The sequence below is a fragment of the Lissotriton vulgaris genome, chromosome 7 (genome assembly GCF_964263255.1).
Source record: "Lissotriton vulgaris chromosome 7, aLisVul1.2, whole genome shotgun sequence".
Lineage (NCBI taxonomy): Eukaryota > Metazoa > Chordata > Amphibia > Caudata > Salamandridae > Lissotriton > Lissotriton vulgaris.
The window spans coordinates 1,172,039,515-1,172,061,710 of NC_141695.1; the positions used below are offsets into that span (position 1 = coordinate 1,172,039,515).

Genomic DNA, 22,196 nt, shown 5'->3' on the forward strand with positions numbered 1-22,196 from the left:
AATGCAGGAAACCAGAGATAAAGGGTGGTCTACCTAGCAGAAACGGGGAGGTGGGCGGCCGCATGTGAATCTATGAAAGATAATACTGGAGAACCATAGTGTACAGGTAAGTAACTAGTTCTTTCTTCAGTATTCAATCTTTCATAGATTCACATGCTTGTATCAGAGTAGATAGCCGTCCTTGTTGTCAGAGCGTTTCTAGGCTAGACCCCCTTTTTTATCGGGTCTGTGTGTCATAAACTCCTTTTATAAAAAAGAACTCATTAAGAATCAAAAGGTACGAACAACTAACCTTTGTCATTACAGTCATTCGTGCAGAAAAACAACATTATATAGAAAAAACAGCAGAAAATTCATAAACCTGTACCTTATTTAAAAAGATGTTGCAGTACCGCTTGTCCCACTGCTGCATCTGATTTCCATTTCTTTTATGCCTTCCCTCCAAAGGGAGGGAAGGCATAAGCAAACATCCCTGTCCATCGAAGATGAAGAGCATTCTCTCTCGAACCCTGCTGAGGGAACCTGCTGGCATAATGCTTGCCTTTTTTTGTTGCTCTGAGTTGCGAACAGGTCCAAACTTGGCTTGCCCCACAAGTTGAAAATCCGATTCAGTTGGACTTGACATAGTTCCCACTCGTGGCAAACGTTGGAAGACCTGCTTAACAGATCCGCTTTTGTGTTTTCTATCCCTGGAACATGTTCCACTTGCAGAGATATTTTGTGACGCAGAAGCCAAGTCCAGATTTTTTGTGCCTGTCTCGATAGGAGCTTTGATCTTGTGCCACCCTGCTTGTGAAGGTAAAACATTGTTGTAGTACTGTCCGTCCGCACTAAGACCGATGAACCTTGGATTCTGGGAAGGAAGGCCTGAAGGCCCAGGAAAACAGCTTTCAATTGCAAGAGATTGATGTGAAGTTTTGCCTTTTGAGGAGACCAAAGGCCTTGAATCTCTAGGTCCTGCAGATGTGCTTCCCAACCTCGCAATGAAGCGTCTGATGTCATGACGTAACTTGGTGATTGTGGTTCGAATAACAGGCCCTTTGTCAGGTTGCTCCTGATACCCTACCATGACATTGCTCGTTTCATCTGACAGGTTAAGATCAGCTTGTCGTCAAAGGAACCCAGAGCTTGAACCCATTGTTTATCCAGAGCTTCTTGCAGTGGTCTCATCTGTAAACGGCAGTTGGGAATCAATGGGATACAGGAGGACATCATTCCCAGTAATGACTTGAATATCCTGATGGAAGTGAACTTTTTTGATGTCAGAGATGCAGTCAGATTCAGGATTTTTGTTACTCGTTCCTCTGATGGGTACGCTTTTACTTCCTGAGTTTCTAAGATTGCTCCTAGGAATTGTAGGGAACATGTCGGAAGTAGAAATGACTTTTCTCTGTTTATCTGAAGGCCTAATCTTTGAAAAAGATCCATGCAAATCCATAAAGATCTTTGTGTTGCTTGGTACGATGGTCCTTTTATCAACCAGTCGTTCAAATAAGGGAAAATTTGGAGACCTTGCTGCCTTAGATGTGCCGCTATTGGAGCCATGCATTTTGTGAATACTCTGGAGGCAGACTTCAGGCCGAAAGGCAACACCTTGAACTGGTAATGGCGCCCCGCCACCGTGAATCGAATATACTTTTTGTGTTTTTTGTGGATCGGAATGTGGAAGTATGCATCCAACAGGTCTAGAGAGACCATGTAGTCTCCCTTGCGAAGTTGTAGAAGAATTTCCTGTAAGAACAGCATGCGGAATGAAATTTTCTTTATGTATTTGTTCAGATCTCTGAGGTCCAGTACCTGCCTCCATTTTGAAGAATGCTTTTTTTCCTTATTAGGAAGAAATGTGAATAAAAGCCTGTTCCCTGCTGGTTTGATGGGACTTCCTCTATCGCTCCTTTCAGTATGAGTGATAAGATCTCTGCTTTGAGAGCTGCTAGATGTTGTTGAACTCTGCAGAGAGGTGGACGATTTGGAGGTTTTTTTGAGAATTCCAGGGTGTGACCCTGTGTAATGATGTCTAATACCCATCTGTCCGATGTTATGGACTGCCAATGCGGAAGAAACTGAGATAGGTAGTGGAACTGGTTGATCTGAAACGGTGTTGGAGGCGCCTCAAGAACATCACTGTCTGCGACCAGAGTCTTGTTTTCCTCTGGCAGCAGATTTTCTCCTTCCTTGTTGTTGGAAAGAAGTATTCGAGGACCGATACTGCTGGTTGGAGGAGTACTGACGGTATCCCTGCTGATTGTACGGTTGGTACCTCTTAGACTGGTAAGAGGAACGCTGTTGAAAATGTCCTCTGGATACTCTGCCGCGAAATGACTGATAACGGCCTTGCTGCAATGATCCCAAGGATCTAGCAGTGTCAGTGTCTGCTTTAATCCCCCGGCAGCGCCTCATCAATATGCTTAGTGAAAAGGCTTTTGCCATCAAATGACATGTCCAAGATTTTAGACTTGACCTCAGGTCTAAAGGATGTTGCCTTGAGCCATCCTTGCCTCCGTAGGGTTACCGCCCCAGCCATCTGGCGAAAAGCAATAGACGCTATGTCCATTGCTACGTCTATGGACTCCAACACCGCCCTGGGTCCATCCTGCAGAATTGAATTCGCCTCCTCTTTCTTGTCATCCGGAAGATGCGACAGTAGTGTTGCGATGTCAGACCACATCTGTCTATTAAACCGGCTCAGAAGTGCCATCGCGTTAGCGGCTTTGATTGATGCTGCTGCCATTACTGCAAAGCGTTTACCTATGCCGTCCATTTTCTTGCCCTCCTTATCAGGGGGTGCAAAGCATGTTGCCATTGGATTCTTGGAATGCTTCTGCGCTGCTTGAGTCACAACCGACTCCGGTCGAGGATGACCAATAAGACATGCTGGAGCCGTTTCTGTAGCATGATAATTCTTATCCAGCTTGGGTATAGATGCTGGAACTGAAGCTGGATTCTTCATCAGCTTGAGTCCTTCATCCCAGACATGTTGAATCATTGGAATGGCTCTTACAGACTTCCTAGAAGACTCTTTGAAGTCGTAAAGGAAACATTTGCTTTCCTTAACAGGCATAGTAAGTTGGAATCTCTTAGCCGCTTTTCCTATCAGATCGTGAAAGTTGGCTTTGTCCTCTGGTGGAGAGCTTGCTTGAGACAATGGTGACACCGGGGAAGTTGGATCTATATATTGGTCCCATTCGTTCCCAACCACATCATCTTGAGGAATTTCTCCTTCCTCCTCTTGATCGTTAAGATCTGAATCATTCAAATCATCCCGAATTGTTATAACCTTTTGGACATACGTCCGTTGAGGTGGAGGAGGTGGCTGAACTAGGGGTGTTTCTTTCACAGGTTGAGAGACAGTAGCAGAGGCAGTGGAAGAGGCTGTAGCATTATCTTCCGGAAAGGGACGGTAATAGCTGTCAATCATGTGTCTTAAGTCTGATATCAAAGATACGGGCACTGACATAGCTTCTTCCTGAACAGAAGTATCCACTTCCTCTTCGTCCTCATAGTGGTAAGCCTGATGAAAAGACTCCTATCTCTTTTGGCCTCTGACCGGGCGATCTTTGAAAGAGAAATACTCCTGGACCTCTTGAAAGTCTTCCTCATCCGAGTCCTGGCTTTTAATATGAAGCTGCGAAGGACTACAGGCAACGCCATAGGGACCTTCCTCCTCAGATTCCTGGCAATCCAGTATGGTAGAAGGAAGTAGAGGTGAAATCTTCGGAGTGGAAAACTCTCCTTTTTAGCCCGCCGACGGAGCAATCTTTTTTATGGAGATGTATGTTGAAGTCATCATCGTTAAAAATGCAGGCATCGTCGACGATTTTCTCGTCGTAAACGGGACCGTCGACGGGGCAGTCAACGGAACCATCACCTGCATCGTCGACGGGATGGTCGTCGACGAAGATCTTGCCGTCGACGAGGGTCTGGTACTCACCGTCGACGGATTCGTCATCGATGTCGACGAGGCTGTCGTCGTCGAGATGGTCGTCTTCGTCGACGAGATGGTCGTCGTCGAGGTCGGCAACGATCTCGTCGGCGATCTGACTGGAATTTCCGCAGATTTAGTCAACGGAAGCGTCGATGGAGCCTTCTTTTCTGAGGAAGGCTTGAGAGGAGTTGGAGGGAGAGAAGAAGAAGGTTCACCTTCCTTGGTTTTTCCTGCTTTATGTTTCTTCACATCTCCTTTTTCCTCAGAGGACACTCTTTTCTGTTTCTTAGAGGTGTGCCCCTTGGCTTCCCCCTCAGACTCCGAGTCTGTAGATTTTTTCTTTTGAAGCCATAATAAGAGGCGAGCTTCTCTATCCTTAAGGGTTTTGGCAGAGAAGGTCCGGCAATAGTTGCAGTCCTTAGGGATATGCTTAGGGTACAAGCAGTACAAGCATTCCTTGTGTGGGTCCTCAGAAAATAATCTGGCTTTGCCACAAGACCTGCAAGCTCTGAAAAGTCTCTTCTTGGAGCCTTCAGACATTTTGAATGTAATAATCCTTACAAGACAGTACCTGACTTCCAACTGTGAAGGTCAAAATTCAATGTAGAGAGTAAAACTGAGCTGAGCTCAGAAGACTCCTTCTCACACGAAGGTGGTTGGAAATCTGAGGTATGGTGGCTCTGCTGGGAATGGTGTAGGCTGGTGCTGGCAGCTGATTGGCTGTAGCTTGGGCCACATAATGAGGAGGAGAGGTTACCTATTGTTTCACTACTCTATGGTTTCCAGGCAGTTTTTTCTTCTACTGCTATGGTTATTATTTACCGGAAGACTCCCACCATGACGACAGGGAAGATACAAGCATGTGAATCTATTAAAGATTGAATACTGGAGAAATATATACACACACACACATACATATACATATATATATATATATCACATATATAATCACATGTTGTTGAGCACAGACCAGATTTCGGACCAAGTTCCTAAGTTGGCAACTCTACCACTGGCCTCATCTCTCCTACTCTATGTTATCTATCCAATGTTATAACTTATATGTTAAAAGATACCTTAATCAATACATTCAACATTATATTCATGAAGTACCTGGTATTGCCTTTGCCCATTTCACTGCCGCAATAACTTGCCGCCCTCCAAGCATGTTGAGACTGGACATGATCCTCCAAGATGTGTCTGGTAAGGTACTGTCATAGCCGGCGTACAATACTTCAGGCTCGATGACTTCCAACAGGGAAATCAAGGTGGGCGTTAACTGTGGCATGGAGGCTGGGACCATGGCCTTCAACTGCGGACTATCTGAGCTGTCTCTCATCTGCGCAGGACTGGCCTGCTGGATCCCTTTAATCTTCTTTTTGGTTTTTCGGGCTGCAAAACATTTATTAAAAGAAAAATAGCTCAATTAAACACAAGCATCAAACGGATAACTGACAGTTGGACTTTTAGACTAATCAGTGAAAAGATGCATTACAGGGTCAGCAACGCCAAACCAGCAAGAAACAAATATCGAGCTGACAACATGAGAACACCACAATCGCTGAGGGCAGGGCCGGCGCTAGGCATGGGCAGTGTGGGCAGCTGCCCAGGGCCTCGCGCTCAGCACAATAATAGGGGGCCCCCGCTTTCACACGTTCACATGCAGCTCACCTATTCTCCGAGGCCCCCCTCCCCAACTCGATCACATTGCTAATGTATTTGTGAGCCGAGCAAGGTGTCTTGACCTCGCTGTTCAGGGCGGCATTCTTGGGTGTGAAAGGTGGGGGGAGGGTAAACAAGGGGTAGAGGATGTGAGAGCCTCAAAGCCAATAATTACGGCAGCTCTCCAGAACAAGGGCGGGGCAGCTCCTCTGTTAAAATCCTGTATTGAAGAACTTGTCTGCCCTTTGTGTATTTCCTCTCCAGGAGATAGATGGCCCTTTTGTTTCCACGATGAGCCAGACATCAGCAGATAAGGAGAGGTTGATGAGGGGAGGGGGGAGCATCTAGCTCAGACTGCCACAGTAGGGCAGTGTTTATTTATTTTATGCGTTTTTAACTCGCGCTGACTTTACCAGAAGGTGTCAGAGCGCTTCACAATAGGAACAGTACTTATACATGAGGAGAAAATTCCAAGCGAACAAATTACAAAAGCAAACGTTAAGTTACATGAGGCAAAAAAAGTGACAATTGTGAGCAAAGAAAATACAACAGGTAGCAAACGGTACATTACAGGAGGAAAAAGTGACATGGGTACAGGTTACAAAAGCGTACAAAGTAGAAGTAGAGGTAAAATACTGCAATTATTGGAAGACAACTCAAACACAAGAACAAACGTTAAGGAGGCAATGGTGGCACTTGTGCTCAGCAAAGTGGCTCACTACTGCTTTGAGGCACAGGAGAGGTTTTCCTTATCCCCTGGGCCTCAAAGCACTAAATCAGGCTGTAAGGTTAGGCGTGGGGCCCCTTGCACTGGGACGTGTCCATTATCCAGTGCTTCGAAGTCCAGGACAGGGGGCCCTCACAGCTCTCGACCAGGCTGCAAGGTGCAGATGTGGGGCCCCCTTTGCCATCTGCTCCTCCAGGGCCCCCTCCCACACAATCGCAATACACATCAAGATGTCTCGACCTTGCTGGTCCGGGCCTTGTGAGATTTCTGGGGGTGGGGGAGGGGGAGGGAGGACAAACAGAGAGGGGACTGCAATTATGTTGGCTCACAGTGTCAGGGGCGCGGCAGCACCTCTGTTAAGTACCAGCCATTCCGTTTCTGCATTTTGTTCCTAGGCGACAGAATGCCCCTTTGAGTCCAGGAACAGCCGAACATAGGTAAGGAGAGGTGGGTGAAGGGTGGAGGGAGCAGCCAGATCACTGGCTTTTTAAAACATTTGCAACACCCAGTTTTTTTTAATGAGAATATGCATTTAAAATGCATTTACGACTGCCGTGGTAGAGCAGGGTTTTGTGAAATGCCTTGGTATTGCTTCGAAGGGGCAGGGGAGGGGCCCCTTTCCCTGGGCCTCTAAGCACTAGACTGCTAGAGCAAGCTGCAAGGCCCAGATGTGGGGCCCCCCTTCCCTGGGCTTTGTAGCCATTACTCCCTCCTTCCATTATTTGAACCCCTGTGAAATGTATCCAAAAAAGAAACTCTTGCTGGGAAGGTAGTCTCTTTCTAAGATTTTTCACTTCCAAAGTGCAGCATCGGGAAGGAGAGCAAGACCAGAGTGTGTCGAAAAGGGGCCAGATTGATTTTATTCACACCCAAAACACGTTAGTGCCACTTTACAGTGTTTGCCAGTGAAGCACTACTTTTGTTTTCTTGTATTTCTCTGAACAGCATTTTTTGTTCCGAGTGAGGAAGCACCCCATTCCTGGAGGTACTGTGCCATACCCGTTTGATGGGAGGATAGGAAAACAAAATGCATGCCGCAGCTCTGTGTTCACAAATGTGGTCTTTTTAAACCATCCTGCTTATATTTTGTAAGGATCTAAGCAATGGACATTGAAAAGGGTCCCTTCTGGTCCTGTAGTCAAGTCCTTACCTTTTCATGGAAAAGCACTCACTGATTCTGAACAGTGAGTGTAAAAGCGTTGAGGTTAGCATGTTATTCATGCTTACATTTCACATGCTGTACTTAATCTTGCATTCCCTATGACTGTTTGCTTTTTCCAGTATGTTACTTTTATTTTAGGCTCATTTTGCTCTTGTCTAGTGCATAATTTAGATTGTGTTGCATCGAGGTGTTTATTGCGGGGCGCAATTGGGTTGTAGGTGAAGACAGTGCGAGTTTCTCTCAGTGGGGCAGTACGGTGGTCAGTGGGGGAGAGGATGTGGCACTATGGTCAGAGCTGCCAAATTTGGAACTTTGGAACCAGGTTCAGCCTTCATGACCAGTCCACCAGACCTGCTCCTGCGAGAGCACATTCCCATGCTAGACCTTAGAAGGCCCCGAAAGACCTTAGAAGAATGGTGTCTGAGCACCAGCAGGTGGACCATAGCGATGGCAAGTGCGAGTTAACCTTGAAAGCCTGTCCACTACAACCCCTATTGAAGCTCACTTCCAGTCTTGTGGGCAGGCCTATGAAGCAGCACACCTTAGAGCAACAGTGACTCTGTCACTGAGGTCACAGGACCCTTGAGCAGGGAGGCTCTAGGGCGGGTGACCGGTGAGATCGCACTGAGCTGACTGTGGGTGGGGTCGTAATGTTTTTGAGTATATTTTGTTTTTAAAAGCACTTGCCGCCTCCTTCCTTGCCTCCAACAATTTTCGGCAACAATAAAAATATCATGATATCTCCGGTGATTAATGTTTCTTCCTTGAGAAAGATAGAGTTTCGTCAGGTGGAAGTTTTGACTTGTGAAACGGTAGAGCAGAGGGTTAATGTGCCTGCTCCAAAGAACATGTACCGTGCAGATCACTATGTCAACATGATGTAAATAGGCCAGTGGGTTACTGCTTTTGTCAGAGATCCCATTGTTACTTGCAGTTTATAAGTCATACTCCTAACACAGAACAATGAGCTACATCTAAGAGCTACATGCAAACACAGAAGGTATACATTAGAGCGTTATGTTTTTTCCCCCAGTCTTTGATTATCCAAATGATGCAAAAAGGGTTCATTTGGACAGAAATCAATTCTGGTTATTAAAGAGAATCCCCAACTATGGTATTACGTTCTAAATCCAGAGTTTGTGTTTCTCCAGATAAATCGCTATTAAACTATACTGCCTACTAGTAGGATTGACATGTGACTCCTACACCTTGTAGTCCTTTGTCTTATGTAACATTACCTTTTGTGATTTACAGACGTATGATTGATTGTCTCTGTGTAATGTGTGTGATATAAAGTTCTCTGACACCCTACACCAGGGGTCTCCAAACCGGTCCTGGAGGGCCGGATCCGTGCCAGATTTTTAAAATTACTACATGTATCTCAATGGGGATATCCAAAAAATCTGGTATGGATCCGGCCCTCCAGGACCGGTTTGGAGACCCCTGCCCTACACTGATGTCAGTGGCGCTGTAAATCAAATTGAATGCATCTGAGCAAGAATGTGGTTGTGGAGACTTGAGGGACACTGTTAAAGGGTGGTAGTGCGGGAATCCATGGCAGAGCGAGTCATTGGGAGGAGGGGGGAAACAAACATTGTCGCATAGGGCTCCACCAGCGCTAAAGCCAACAACTTCTACTTCCTACAGTTCTAACACCCAATCAAAAACGCCGATTTGAAAACCACTTCAATCTGAAGCATACCTTCAAGTCAATGTATGATTTAGCAGTGGTCTCGGTTGTTTTAAGTCTTTTTTATTCATGTACAAACTTTATTTGTTTGCAATGGTGTCTTGTAATTTTGTATTATATGTGTTGTGTTTTTGCACATAACATAGTTCTGCCGAGTAAACAGCCCACACATAAAAAAGATTGTCCTATGACTCTGGGATCCTGGTGAGAGGATTTACGTTAAAACAAATTACTAAGTATTAATGTCATCCTAAGGTAGCACAATAATGGCACAGAAAGACAAGGGAGCCTTTTGAAATTTGCAATTATATCCATGGTGTGAGTGGTTTTCTCTTGTGTAATTTTATATTTTGAATGATCCCGCCCCTCATTACCTCCACAGGATCGCCCCCCTTTATGAGACAGAACTGGAATGTTTATCATGCAGTCATCTGGAAACAATCAATTAACATGAGTAACAAATATCCATCTTTCTTGTAGACCTTAACCTAGCTTTTCCATCCTAGTGACAAATGTAATCCATTTAATACAGTTTTAAAATATATGGACTTATTTAATTTGTATATTTATCTTTTTATCCATGTTACTGATATCCACATTCGATCTCTTTAGTGATGCCAAATAAGATCAATAGTTCTGCGATGTCACTATCTGTGATGTCACTTCGTGTGATGTTACCAAGGATGGCTCCTCCACTAAGGCGGAGGAGCGTCGCCCCACTGCTTTCTTGCAGAGCGAGAAGCAGAAACATGAAATGCTAAAACTAAAATTTTATGTTTCTGCTTCTTGCACTGCGAGAAAGCAGAAGTGTTTGGTTGGGGGAGGGTTCTGCTCTATGGCAATGGAGGAGTGGCTTGCACACTGCTAAGGGCTCTGACTGTTTGGTCGGCCCTCTGGGGCCGACCAAACCAGTCATGCGCACTCTGGCCTTTTTGGTCTGGCTGGTCACCGTCCGGACCAATCACAACGCTGTCATTTCAGCTTTGTGATTGGCTTAGGAAAGGGAAGGGAGGCTGCAGGAGAGCAGAGACGACACCAGACCCGGAAAGGGAAGTTTAGTTTTATATTAACCCCCCTGCGTACCCTCCCGCAAGATCCCCGCGAGACCCCCCACCTGCGAGTCATGCCGGCCGCGACTGGATGTTACATGCAAATTAGAGGGGCCTCACATCTTCCCTTTCGCCCGGGGCCCCAGAAGTTCTAGGACCGGCCCTGGCTGAGGGCCATTACCACTTATAGGAGAGGCCCGACACGTTGAACCTAGAAGATTCACTGATGCGTGTAAGTGCTGCAAGCCGCTAACTGACTTTAGAAGTGCCTCAGCAACACTGTATGTGAGTCGTGTTTCTGAATCCACTTGTAAAGCCACCTGTTGATGGGTACACTGGAGGATCAGACACATCATGCGTCATTAATTGGGTCTACTGGTGGGAAATACTACGCTCACACAGTGGGGACTCTACCTTCTCTTTTACTCTGACGCAGAGAGAGGAGGGGCAAATTAGCTTTGGATAGGACCAGAGTAGAGGTATTGCTTTGTGGTCCACCACCCTAGCTATCAGCATGGACAATCAGACTATGTTGTCATAAACCCTTGCAGTTTGGCTTTATGGGAGTGTTTTAGGCCTCTGCCTCTCCCCCTACTAGCAAACACAATCTCTGAGGAGCAAAGGAGAGGCTGCGTCTTGAGCTCTCATTTTCGCTCATGGAGTGGAGGACTATTTGCCAACTCATCCGTGTATTCACATGTTAAAAAGGCGGGCAAAGTCTCTCCACAGTAGGTCGAGGAACCCACATATTGCCCGGACTGAAGTTTAAAAATTCCAGCAGGAGATGAAATCATCAGACGTTCAGGGTGTACAGAATGAATCAATCTCTTACAGATAATAAAATACCCATAGCACTTCACACAGAACCTTTATGGATGCATTCATCATTACTCGATTTAACTTGGTACTGTCATTGTTGACTTAGTAAGGATAAAAAGCTAATGTGTCTATGATGAGATCTGAGCAGGTTCCCCACATTTCCCATACACATCTTAGCTCGAGCTGCTTACATTTTCAACACATAAAGCAAAGCAGCTTCCTGATGTAATACAGTCATCAGAGGCCGTCACATCTGTACGTTTATCTACACCCTTGGGATGTGCTAGAGGCTTTGCAACTGACTAGGGAGCTACTGACTAGGGAACTACTGTTCTAATCCTGGCTTCCCCTGCCTGATCAAATTGACTAACTATTGAACACGCACTGCTGTCAATTGTTACAAAAATTGGTGACTAAACCTGCAGATTTACTTCTATGCTTGGAGTCGATTTACAGATTTTGAGGAACTCAAGAAAAGTTTTCATGAGTACTCTGTAAGAGATATAACGCACAGGTTTTTAGGGATGATGTTGGAAAACATTTGTGTATTTCCATTTCCATTCATTTGAAGGTACTTTCGCATGCACAACTGTATACACCACTATTGTATGAGTGGCAGTGACAGCCATAATTTCTTCTTTTTAATTACGTCCCGGTATTAATATTTTTTCACCTCGAGGAATAAATAGACCACCACCAAATTGGAGGGGCTCCCTTCCAATTTCTGACATAGAAAGGGATGTATTCCTAAATCATGAATGGTTTTCAAACTGGGACCTACTGGGTCAATAAAAGTTGGTCGTAATCCCAAAATCACTAACCCTTTAAGTCTTTCTTACCCTTGAATGCTCACTCAGAACATATTCGTGCGATTTATCTTTTTACGTGAGTAAAAACACGTTTTCTGATCGGCAAAGCAGCCTACTTAGGCAAAGCTGAACTAGAGTCCACAAACACCTTTGAGAAGGGGCCCAATGCGGCCATGGGATTCAGTTCCCTTATCTGCTAAGACAGAGTGCTTGGGACCAGCTAAATGGAAAATCACAGACACTATAAAAACACCTGGTCTTTTCCATAAACCAGTTTCCTCCTATGCAGTCAATACCCAAGGCTGTAATTAGGTGCAGCAGTGCGCAGGCTGGGCTTCTGGGCTTGCTATTCATGTGAATACCTGGGCAGGGGTTCACTGGCACACACATTTACGCACCCTGATGGCAGTATCTCGTGCAATTTTTACCACAGCATGGTAATCACGAAACAGCCATTTCTCCTGACAAAATCACATAATATTATAGCAATTTTCTTCTACTGGAGCCGCACTTGCTGTAACTTGCATCGCGCTTCCCTCTGCTCCGAACGAATGCCTGGGCCGGATTGTTGTGTAAAAACATCCGATCTTTCTGTACTTCAGTGTGATAAGCCAAACAACCCTCTGACAACCCTTATGCAAGGCAGGGCGTGAGGGAAAAATGGAAGCCTTGTCTTGCCCTGGGATTGTTGGGTGAATGGTTTACTGTTCAAAGAGAAGACAAGGTTCAATTGCCAGTATATCTGTGTGCTGCGATGTTTGGCAGCTTTGAGTGTGCAAAATTTGCCTAGTTACGTGAAATTTCCCCAAAAATGATGCTCAATTACATGAAATTCAAAACCATCCGTTTGTGCTAGATTTTAGCGTGGAAAGCATCCTCACATCCATTTTGGCAGCTAAGACATATTTTGCCCTAAAAAGTGTGCAATAAATCACTACCTCTGCAAACAGCAGCCACTCGCATCCTGATCGTTTGCGTTGCTCCCATGGGCTTACTCTACATTTTTTCCACAAATGGTGCATGATTATGCGATGTGGCATATTAGCACAATTACATGACATTTTGCATATTCGGCTCAATGCAAAGTTAACAAAATGACGCACTATTACAGCGGTGTAACTTAAATTTCACCCATGCTTAGTTGTGACGCACATTTATAGCCTCAAACGGGTTACACTCCATTTTATTCTTCAATGTTACTTTGTTGGCTATGTCTGCCATGATACCTTCATGATGGGAATTTTCTTGGTCCTTATTTTGATGTGACAGACTACTCTTGGGGACTGGGTTTTTCACATGAACGAGGGACTCTACGAGGAATGTCACAAAGTAGATGTCCAGTTTTACTTTTGGTTGCTCAAATAGGGAGGAGAAAGCAACAGTTGGCTTTCTTCCAAGTCTCAGCAGATTATATGAATACAGTGGAGGGCCAATAACTCCAGGAAGGTGAAGCACTGACCCAGTGTAAAAGCTAGGCGATTGTCCTGGCAGCAGTTGAGATGATAAGCTCTGGAGCACCGGTCAGACTGAGTATTAATTATACATTGTTCCAAACCTATGGGGAGGTCAAGCACAAATGCGTTTATTAGACTATTATCACTTTAAAATGACTTTGTCCAAACTTTATTAAGCTGCTGGATTCTTTTGAGGGGACAAATTTCATTATTTTATATTTGCACAGTAATTTTGTTTGGCACTTCTGGTCATTCATGATTTCTGAGAAAAATTAAGTCTCGAAGGCTTTGGATTCAATGATTTCTTTGAAGAGTGAAGCAAGTTACCAGTTGGCAGATGAATGACACACAGACGTCTGGTTATTCCTTTAAATCAGGTGCAGAGCCACAGGTAGAACTCCCACCAGGAGCCAGTGTTTATCTAGTTCAGCATGCATGTCGTCACATGCTGGGCTACCCATAAGTGGTGGGACAATGGGCGAAGGACAATCAAGATACACAACACACACCAGCTCACTTATGCACTAAAGAGGACATATAGAATACCTCAACTAAGGGACCTAATTGTGCCCCCTGCACACTTTGTAAAATAACATGTTAGGAATGGCAAGGTAGCCCGTATTTTTTTTTAAATAATTGAGAGTCTCTTTTACCAAACACAGAAGGGACCTCACTGTACAGGTGAAAATGCTGGCAAACACTTTGTGGGTAGCTATGCGCTTTATAACTCTGGCAAATAGTAATCTTCCAGTGGACTATTTCTCAATGTGCACAGTGGACAATGTGGTAGTCCAGATGAATTCATATTAGCACATAAGTTATTGATCCAAGGTCACAGACTTTAGAAGCTGTAGCTTTGATCATGCTAGCTGAAACCATGGTCTGAGAGTGTGCTGCAGTCAAATGGCATGTAAAGGTGGCAAACATCAGAGACAGGGAGATCTTGCTAAACAGTAGAAGGTGAACTTTCATTTGTCCAGTTCTGAGACCTGATAATCGTTCTTTAAATGTTGTAAGCAATTCCCTTTCCCGCACCCCTGCTCGAACACATGGCCAATTCTAGACAGTCAGACAGGTATAGGAGAGCCACGCTGGGTGTGCCCGAGAGACAGCAGAGTTTCGCTAGCACAGTAATGACGCCATAGCCATGTCTAGAATTGCCAAAGGCCTTTCCATCTAAATTAGGTCTTTGGCTACATCATGTGAATACAACCAAACACATAAAGCTCTCTGTCCGAAGTCTTCAAGAGAAAGGCCCAGGTTCCAAGCTGCATTAGCCCAGGCCATATGCAGATGGCCACAGATATTCGAACAATAGCCTCTATAATAAGGGTAGCCTGAAGTTCGACCCACCAAGAACTTAAGAGCACCCAGACAGCCCTGTAGACAAGACCTGTATTATTGACAAACTTCTAATGAAACAACTTGCATCTCAAAAGGAACAAAGTTGATTTCTTCAGGGTACTGTGATGCCCTGCCCATCCTCCTGCGAATGTATGATTCTTGGCCACAAATAGTGATGTGCTGAGGAAACTCACTTAACTGTCAGTGTTGACAAGTAAATCAGACCCTTTTTAGGCAGTTCCCGATTTTGGCTTCCAAGATCTACTGTATCCCTCAGAACATTGGTGAAGAAAAGGAATCAAAACTGCAACGGCCTAGAGTAGGAATGTGATCATCATCTATTGTGAGCTGAAGCACAAATCCACACTCCTCAGTCAGCCTGTCAAACATGGAACCATCAGGAAAGGTCTATAGGCGGTTGGACTTTAGAGCTATATTAGGCTGTGTTGACTTCATCAACCTGTTGAGCTAGACTCAGTTAGATTGTGGTCCACTGCACCTGAAGCCAGAGCCAGGAGGATTTACCAAAATCTGACATGTTTCTCGGTCTTCTTCGTTATGTAATTCTCATACTCTTTTTTTGTTAGATGAACCAGAATGGTGTTCAGAATAATACATCAAGTACTTCTCTTAAAGTAGTGATCCGGCCTCATATACATTCGACTGGCCTCCATCTATGGGCCCAGCTTCATAGCCCTCATCAAAGTCTGAAAACTGGGTGTTGTTCCTGATGTTTGAAGGTGTATTATTACACAGATACACTGTCTTAAAATAAATATGTACTTCCACTTACGAGTAGCTCATACAATCATACACCAATTGCTTTTGCCACAAGAGAGTACACTTTTGCTTATTGAAGTGATCTCCAGTACTGATTCATACAACTCAGTTTATGGCCTCCCGGACTAGACTGACTAAAGTTCAAAAAGTTCCAAAGTCTGTTGCTCGCTAACAATGACATCACTCCTCCACTAATTTTTCCTCATGGGCGCTTTACTACCCAAAAGATTAACATTAAAGGCCCTTGATGGCAAAGCATGCACTTATGTCAACAATATGCTATTGCCCTTGCAGCTGACCGCCACAAAAGGTTGGCTGGTTAAAACCGCCTTTCTGTTTTCCCATTGAGCTACACAATTTTTAAACATTTTACATTGTTCCACATTCAAGAATCTTCTCGTTGGAACTTACTTTCATAACCTCTAAACGCCAAGGACAATTTGCTGAAATCTGGGAAGTTTCTGAACAAATATTATTTTCAACATGCTTTTTGCATCCAATCCCACTGAACATCAGCGTCTGGAGACCATTTAGTTTCTAGCCTATACTCGATGTCAGCAGATTACCCTTCATTTGACCCAGAAGAGTACTCTAATGTGTCCTCCAGATTGTACCAGCACCACACAAACTATACATTAAAGATTAGTTTGCAGTCAAATACACTGCTTTCACTCCAAAATGCCATTCTTTAATGTTGACTGAATGTGTATATATCAGTCAAGGCCACTGAGTGCAACAGATACCCCATCAAATGCCTGTCAATGGCACATGTACCCAGGTACACAATATACGAGTCAAAGGCAGCATGCACCCAGGTATTCATCATACATCAGTCAACACCATCACCTGCCGCAGAAATTGCATATGATACGCCCTGGTATCCACATTTGCTAGCCAATGCCTAGCAAATTTAGCTAATTAGGATCCCTCGCTACACATAAGCACCAACATCAAGTCTCACAGAGAGCTGCAATAAGTTGGGATTGGAAAAAGCGACCAGATGAGCAGCACCAAAAAGTGGAGTATGAATACCGGACTATGCGCTGGCCCTTCCAGGTCTCCATCAATGTTCTGTCTCACTAGCCGAGGCTGAGAGATTGTCAAACTCAGCCAATTTGAGGAGAAGACAGCTTTGCCTACAAACAAGTCAGAGACCTTCGGATTCATCATTTGCTTAACTTGTAGGGACAAGGTGCTGACAATGAATGGCAACACATCTGGGTGTTGGCCATCTACACATCACCATGTGCCTGTAAGTGCAAGTAATATGCAAGCTTATTTCAGGCCATGGTCTCACTTACTTACAGTGGCGCTAGAAAAACTGATGGGACAGGCCATAACACGCCATTTATCACTAAAAGCTTGTATTCATAGTTTCTTCCTGTACCACCACCCTAACGGTGGAGGAGACATTTAATGATTTGAGAATGGTTAAAAAAAAACATGTCAGCTACTGAAGAAAGTTCATGGGCTAATTGCAGGATTGGGCACTTATTCTCTATTTTTAACCATGACATTGTCAAACGTGTCTGTATAAACAGGAGACAACCCAAAGTGTATCCTTACATTAAACAAGCATTTTCAATGCAATAGGTCTCGCATTTATGCGAGTTTGAGCTAGTAACATTGCAAATGACAATGCCTTTTATTTTTATTTTTGTTTTTAAAACATAAATAAAAGGCATTGTCATTTACAATGCCAATATCTTAAGCTCGCGTAAATGCGAGACCTGTTGCATTGCAAATGCTTGCTTTCTATGCTTTCAAGGGCGAGGCAGAGTGAATTGTTGGGTTGTGTATATCAACTTCTAATTTTTATAACGCCGGGTGTGGAGTTCCGAATACACGCGTTAATGTGAAGTATTTTATTGTTTGTCATGGTGTTATAAAGACACGTTGTTATATTGACTTAGCAGTGTGCCATTTTCGTGTGTAAGTGTGATCCTGCCTCCTCAGGCCCCCCTGGTGCCATCTCAGCAGCACAGGAATTCTCAGGTTCCCAAGGCAGGATGATGGAAGACCAAGGTCACTCGTGGTCTAACAGTGCGTTGCGTGATAGCCCACGAGTTGACTGTGGATGGAGAAATTTCAAAACAACTGTGGCACCAGACGCTTTCACTGCGAGTAAAGTATTCATCTCACGAGCTGCTTTGCGTACATACCACTCCTGGCCAATGTTCCCTCTAATTTTTTTCCTCTGTGTGCGGCAGTGGAGGGTCTCTGTGCGCTGCAACCATGGCTATGTGCGCCAGGAACCAAACCGTGCGTGTCTGCGGCGCCAAATGGCACTCCAAAATTGCCCACTCAATGCCCCCCGCCCCATGGCCGTGCATTTCAGGCACTGCCCCCTGTTGGTTCAGTTCCCTCCCTGCCACACTTCACTTCTACTCCCCAGCCTGCTCCCTGATGTATGCCCGTACTGTCCCAGTGCCCATTCGGTGCCTTCCCTGTCCTTTCAGTCCTGTCCATGCTCGATGTTGTCGCTGCGTCCTCCCTACCCTACGCCCATCCTGCCCAGTTCCTCCAGAGTCTTCCCTCACTCATGTGAATACATCTTCTCTCGGCCCCAATGTCTATCCTGCCCGCTCCTCCGCTGTTCACGCAGAGCCCTCCCTGCCCCTGTCTACTGTCCTTCAAGTCGAATTCCTTCAATATTCTCCCTGCCCACGTCCAGTCAAGTCCTGCCCTGGAGACCCCGTGTCTATTCAGTGCGCTTTATGCCCCAGTGTTTCATTCGTGCCCCCCCCAACCCCCCAGCCCCTTCAGGTCTCTCTTCCTCCCATGTGCATTCGCTGCCCTCCCTGTACCATGATGAATGAGGGCGCTCCTGTCCCACCCCCCCAGCTGCTCGCCCTGCCTCATCTACATACAGTACCCTCCCTGCCTCCAAGTGCACTACCCTGTCCACTCACCAATGTCCGTTTGATGCCATCCCTGCCCCAGGTCCATTCACTACCCTCCCTGCTCCCTGTCCATTCACTGCCCTTCATGTCCCAGGTCCATTCACTACCCTCCCTGCCCCAGGTCCATTCACTGCCCTCCCTGCCCCAGGTCCATTCACTGCCCTCCCTGCTCCCTGTCCATTCACTGCCCTCCCTGCCCCACGTCCATTCACTGCCCTCCCTGCCCCAGGTCCATTCACTGCCCTCTCCTATACCGAAAACCAAATGCTGCCATTACATGCAAATCATATATTGGGTCCGGCTGCAACCACAAATCCGTCCAGGAGCAGAGAGGCTCCTCACCCGATATGAGCACTCCCGCCTCCCGCTTCCCGCCGTGGTAAATACATTCTCCTCCCGCCTCCCGCCTCCCGCCGTGGTAAATACATTCTCCTTACCTGCAACTTCTCACGCCCGCACCGCCGCCAACCGCCGCCGCCACCACTGGAAATGTGCTGCATGTCATGTTCGCGTCGCTCGCTTTTTAAAAGCGGCGGGCGGCGCGAATCTCTTGCGACGGCCTGTGTACGCGCTCCACGATAGGTGGTGCGCGCTGACGTCAGGGAAGGTGCGCGCGCGCGCGCGCAGCCTAGAGGGAACAGTGCTCCTGGCTCTGCCAAGCCGTAATCTGCTCACTGCTGCTAAGCTCTGCCCGGCAGAGGAGCCGTGTTCAATGTGTCACAGAGTGCAGATCACACTCACCCGTGAAGAGCCACCGGTTTGGTGCCAGTCGCGTTTGCATGCTCTACATCGGTTCACCCGAACGAGTCTCGTTGATCATGTGGCTCTTCTTGCTACTTGGATGATGTCTCAGCGCTAAACAATTTAGCAGGTACAGGACAGCTGTTTGGCGTCCATGGTGCTTGTGGAAGAACGGACCGGCGGCCGAACGAAGGCATGATAATGATTAGTCGGTGTTTAACCCTCAGACCAAAGATTTTCACACCCTTTTGTACGCCCAACTCACATCAGAAACACTTACTTTTCTACTGCTTTGGGGGTGAGTGGGTAGGGGGCGAGGGCTTAACTGAAAGCGCACAACCCTGTGCTGTGATGCCATCGAATAATTAAAACAACATGTAAAACTTTGGCAGCACAGAATTGAACGAAGGAAAGTGTGGAAATTGGAGGTGTGGATGGGACACGGGGCGGGGAGAAAGAAGGAGGAACAAGAACCCCCTCTCTTTTAGTAGGTAAAGCAGGGTTTCCCCCTGGCCGGGTCTGATGAGCTGAATAAACTGGGGACACACTGTTTACTCTGATTCGTTTTAGTTCTTTCCGAGCCTCCCTTGTTTCCAAGTGCACATGCTTAACACTTTAATGACAAGCCCATCGCAGTGAGGCTTCTCGGGCTGGGGTTGAGGCACACAGTCTGGGCGGGACTGGGGCACAGGTCGGCCAGGAGCGCAGAACAGCCTCTGTAGTAGAATAAGACGGAACGGAAGAGACGCGGGAGCGAGACGCCGTGAGCGTGCACGTTGCCGTGCCCTGCAGCTCGTGCCAGTGTGGCGCATGCGGTGTTCGCTTGCTGTGTTGGAGTACTGCTGCACGGCTTGTGAGGCTATGGGAGGGGGCCGCCAAAGCTAAAAAAAAACAGCCCCTGCACGCCATGCTGCATGCTGGAGGAGCCTCCCTGCTCGAGAAGAGCTACCAGGAGGCCATCAAGACTGGTGAGTAGCCACACTGCAGTGTCTGCGAGCGCCGCGCGCTACTTCTGCTTGAGTCTTTCCTTTTGCCTCTCTCCTTGGGCAGGCTCTATGTCTGTGGTGGTTTCTTTGCTCCCTTGTAGGTGACAATATATTCTGCTCTTCCACCCAAGACCATGCTTGTCGTGTAGTCATTGAATGGTGCACGACCCGATCTCATTCAGCATACTGCCATGAAGCTTTCAAGAGAGACACGAGAGCGGGGCGACGTGGATGTGCAAAGGCACTTTTAAGCGGGACTCAATAAAAAACAGAAATGGCAGTCTCAACTGCAAAATAAGCGCTCTGAAGTTCGGGCACCATGGATTATTTTGCTAACTCTGTGTACAAAGCTTTCTTTTAAAAGTTTCAGAATGCTGAGGGGGGGTCTAAAGGTGCCGTTGACCGCAAATACATAAAGGCGCTTCGGCACGCTGTGGTGGGAGGCGGGAGGGGTCTGAAGGCGCCGCTGACCGCAAATACGTAAAGGCGCTTAGGCATGCTGTGGTGGGAGGCAGGGGGATCTGAAGGCACAGCTGACCGCGAATACTTAACGGTGCTTCGGCATGCTGTGGTGGGGGGCGGTAGTTGTCTGAAGGCGCCGCTGACCGCAAATACAACAAGCACGAGCCGCACTTGGCGTACAGGCAGGCACAGTGCGATTTAGTACGCTTGTGGCGGACGGCACGTTGGTAGCAAGCACGAGCCGCACTTGGACACGTGCATGTTACACATGAATGAAAGCGCAACAAGCAGCCAAGGAGCCAAAGCGCGCTCACAAGGTCAAATCTCCGGCAGGAGAAGCGCGTGTCAGTCTGCTGTCCACATTCCCCCAAAAGTGATAACATAAGTTGTCGCCCTAGACAGCAAAAGCTTCGCTTTTGCTTTCGTCTAGGCTCGACCTAAAAACAATATAGTCAAAGGGGTTTGAGTTACATAATTTAACAGTTGCCTGCTGCTATCAGTCACATTCAGACATTTTGTGCTCTTCATGTCAAGACATCAGTGTAAAAGGGCCCTATCTAGAATAATTAAGGAGCACATCTCTCGTCTGCACCTCACATGCTTTTTAGGTCGAGCCTGGGCAGCGCATGCACTGCCCAGGGATTATCTTTGACAACAAACTAAATTTCGGTGCACAGGTGAATAGCCTTATTTCTTCGTGTTTTTTCCTTTTAAGAACTTTGAGAAAAATGTTCCCTTTCATACCCCAAATGCTCCAAAAAACAGTGATGGTAGCTCTTTTTTTGTCAAAACTGGATTATTCCAATGCACTGTTTCTGGGAATTGATAAATTCCGTCTGCAAAAACTGCAGTCCCTACAAAATGCGGCAGCCAGACTTCTCCTGGGGTTGCACAGAGGACAACCAACCTCAGCGGGAATCAGATCACTTCACTGGCTGCTCATTAAACAGCGCATTGAATTTAAATCTTTAACTCTGGTATATAAGGCAATAAACGTGGTAGTGCAGCTGATCTTCAAAAACTTTTTACACCATATGTTCCCTCACGTGCTCTCAGATTGGCCAGTCAAGGTTTCATAGAAATTGTGAAGTTTAAACGAGCTAGATGGGGGGCCCGAGCTATAACACTCTGTGCGGCCAAGCTTTGGAACAAACTGCCCCTGTCCCCGAGATGCCTGCCAAACCTCCAGCTTTTCAGGACAAGCCTAAAAACTTCGCTTTTTACAGCCACATAGGCTTCGTCATCACTTTATTTTCTGCCCTCACACCTCAGCGCCAAGAAGCTTCTGCATTCGAGCGCTTTATAAGCAATTAAACATAAACACTGCTCTGAGAGGCATACTGTGTTCGAGTATGGACTTGACGCTCCACCCATATTTTTACATTGGCTTGTGTCATTGTCCTCTGTAAATGCTGCCTTCTGAATCGTTAATAGGCTTCCTTAGTAGTGCCTTGTCTTCATTTGTAACCTCCCATGAAGAATGGCCTTTTACTTCTGTTGTTACATGGTATGTCTTATTTAGTCTATAAGTACTATTTTCTTTAATGAGTTTTTCTCACTGCAGGCATAACATGTTTTCCTGCAACATTCAGTACACCATGCGTGCTTTCACATTCCAAGCAGCCCGGGACAATGGCAGCTGCTTCTTTGAAATGCAATAGGGCTTGCATTTACAAGAGTTTGAGC

General features: G+C 46.2%; 1 protein-coding gene across 3 annotated transcripts in view; it reads right to left on the minus strand.

Annotated features, from left to right (window-relative positions):
* The window catches only part of NR3C1 (nuclear receptor subfamily 3 group C member 1), a 775,966-nt gene that overhangs the window by 207,195 nt on the left and 546,575 nt on the right, over window positions 1-22,196 (minus strand). For all 3 annotated transcript variants that reach the window (XM_086931650.1, XM_086931651.1, XM_086931649.1), the window contains exon 5: window positions 5,036-5,314. In XM_086931650.1, the coding sequence (XP_086787776.1) occupies window positions 5,036-5,314 (279 nt within the window). The remainder of the gene's footprint in view (window positions 1-5,035; window positions 5,315-22,196) is intronic.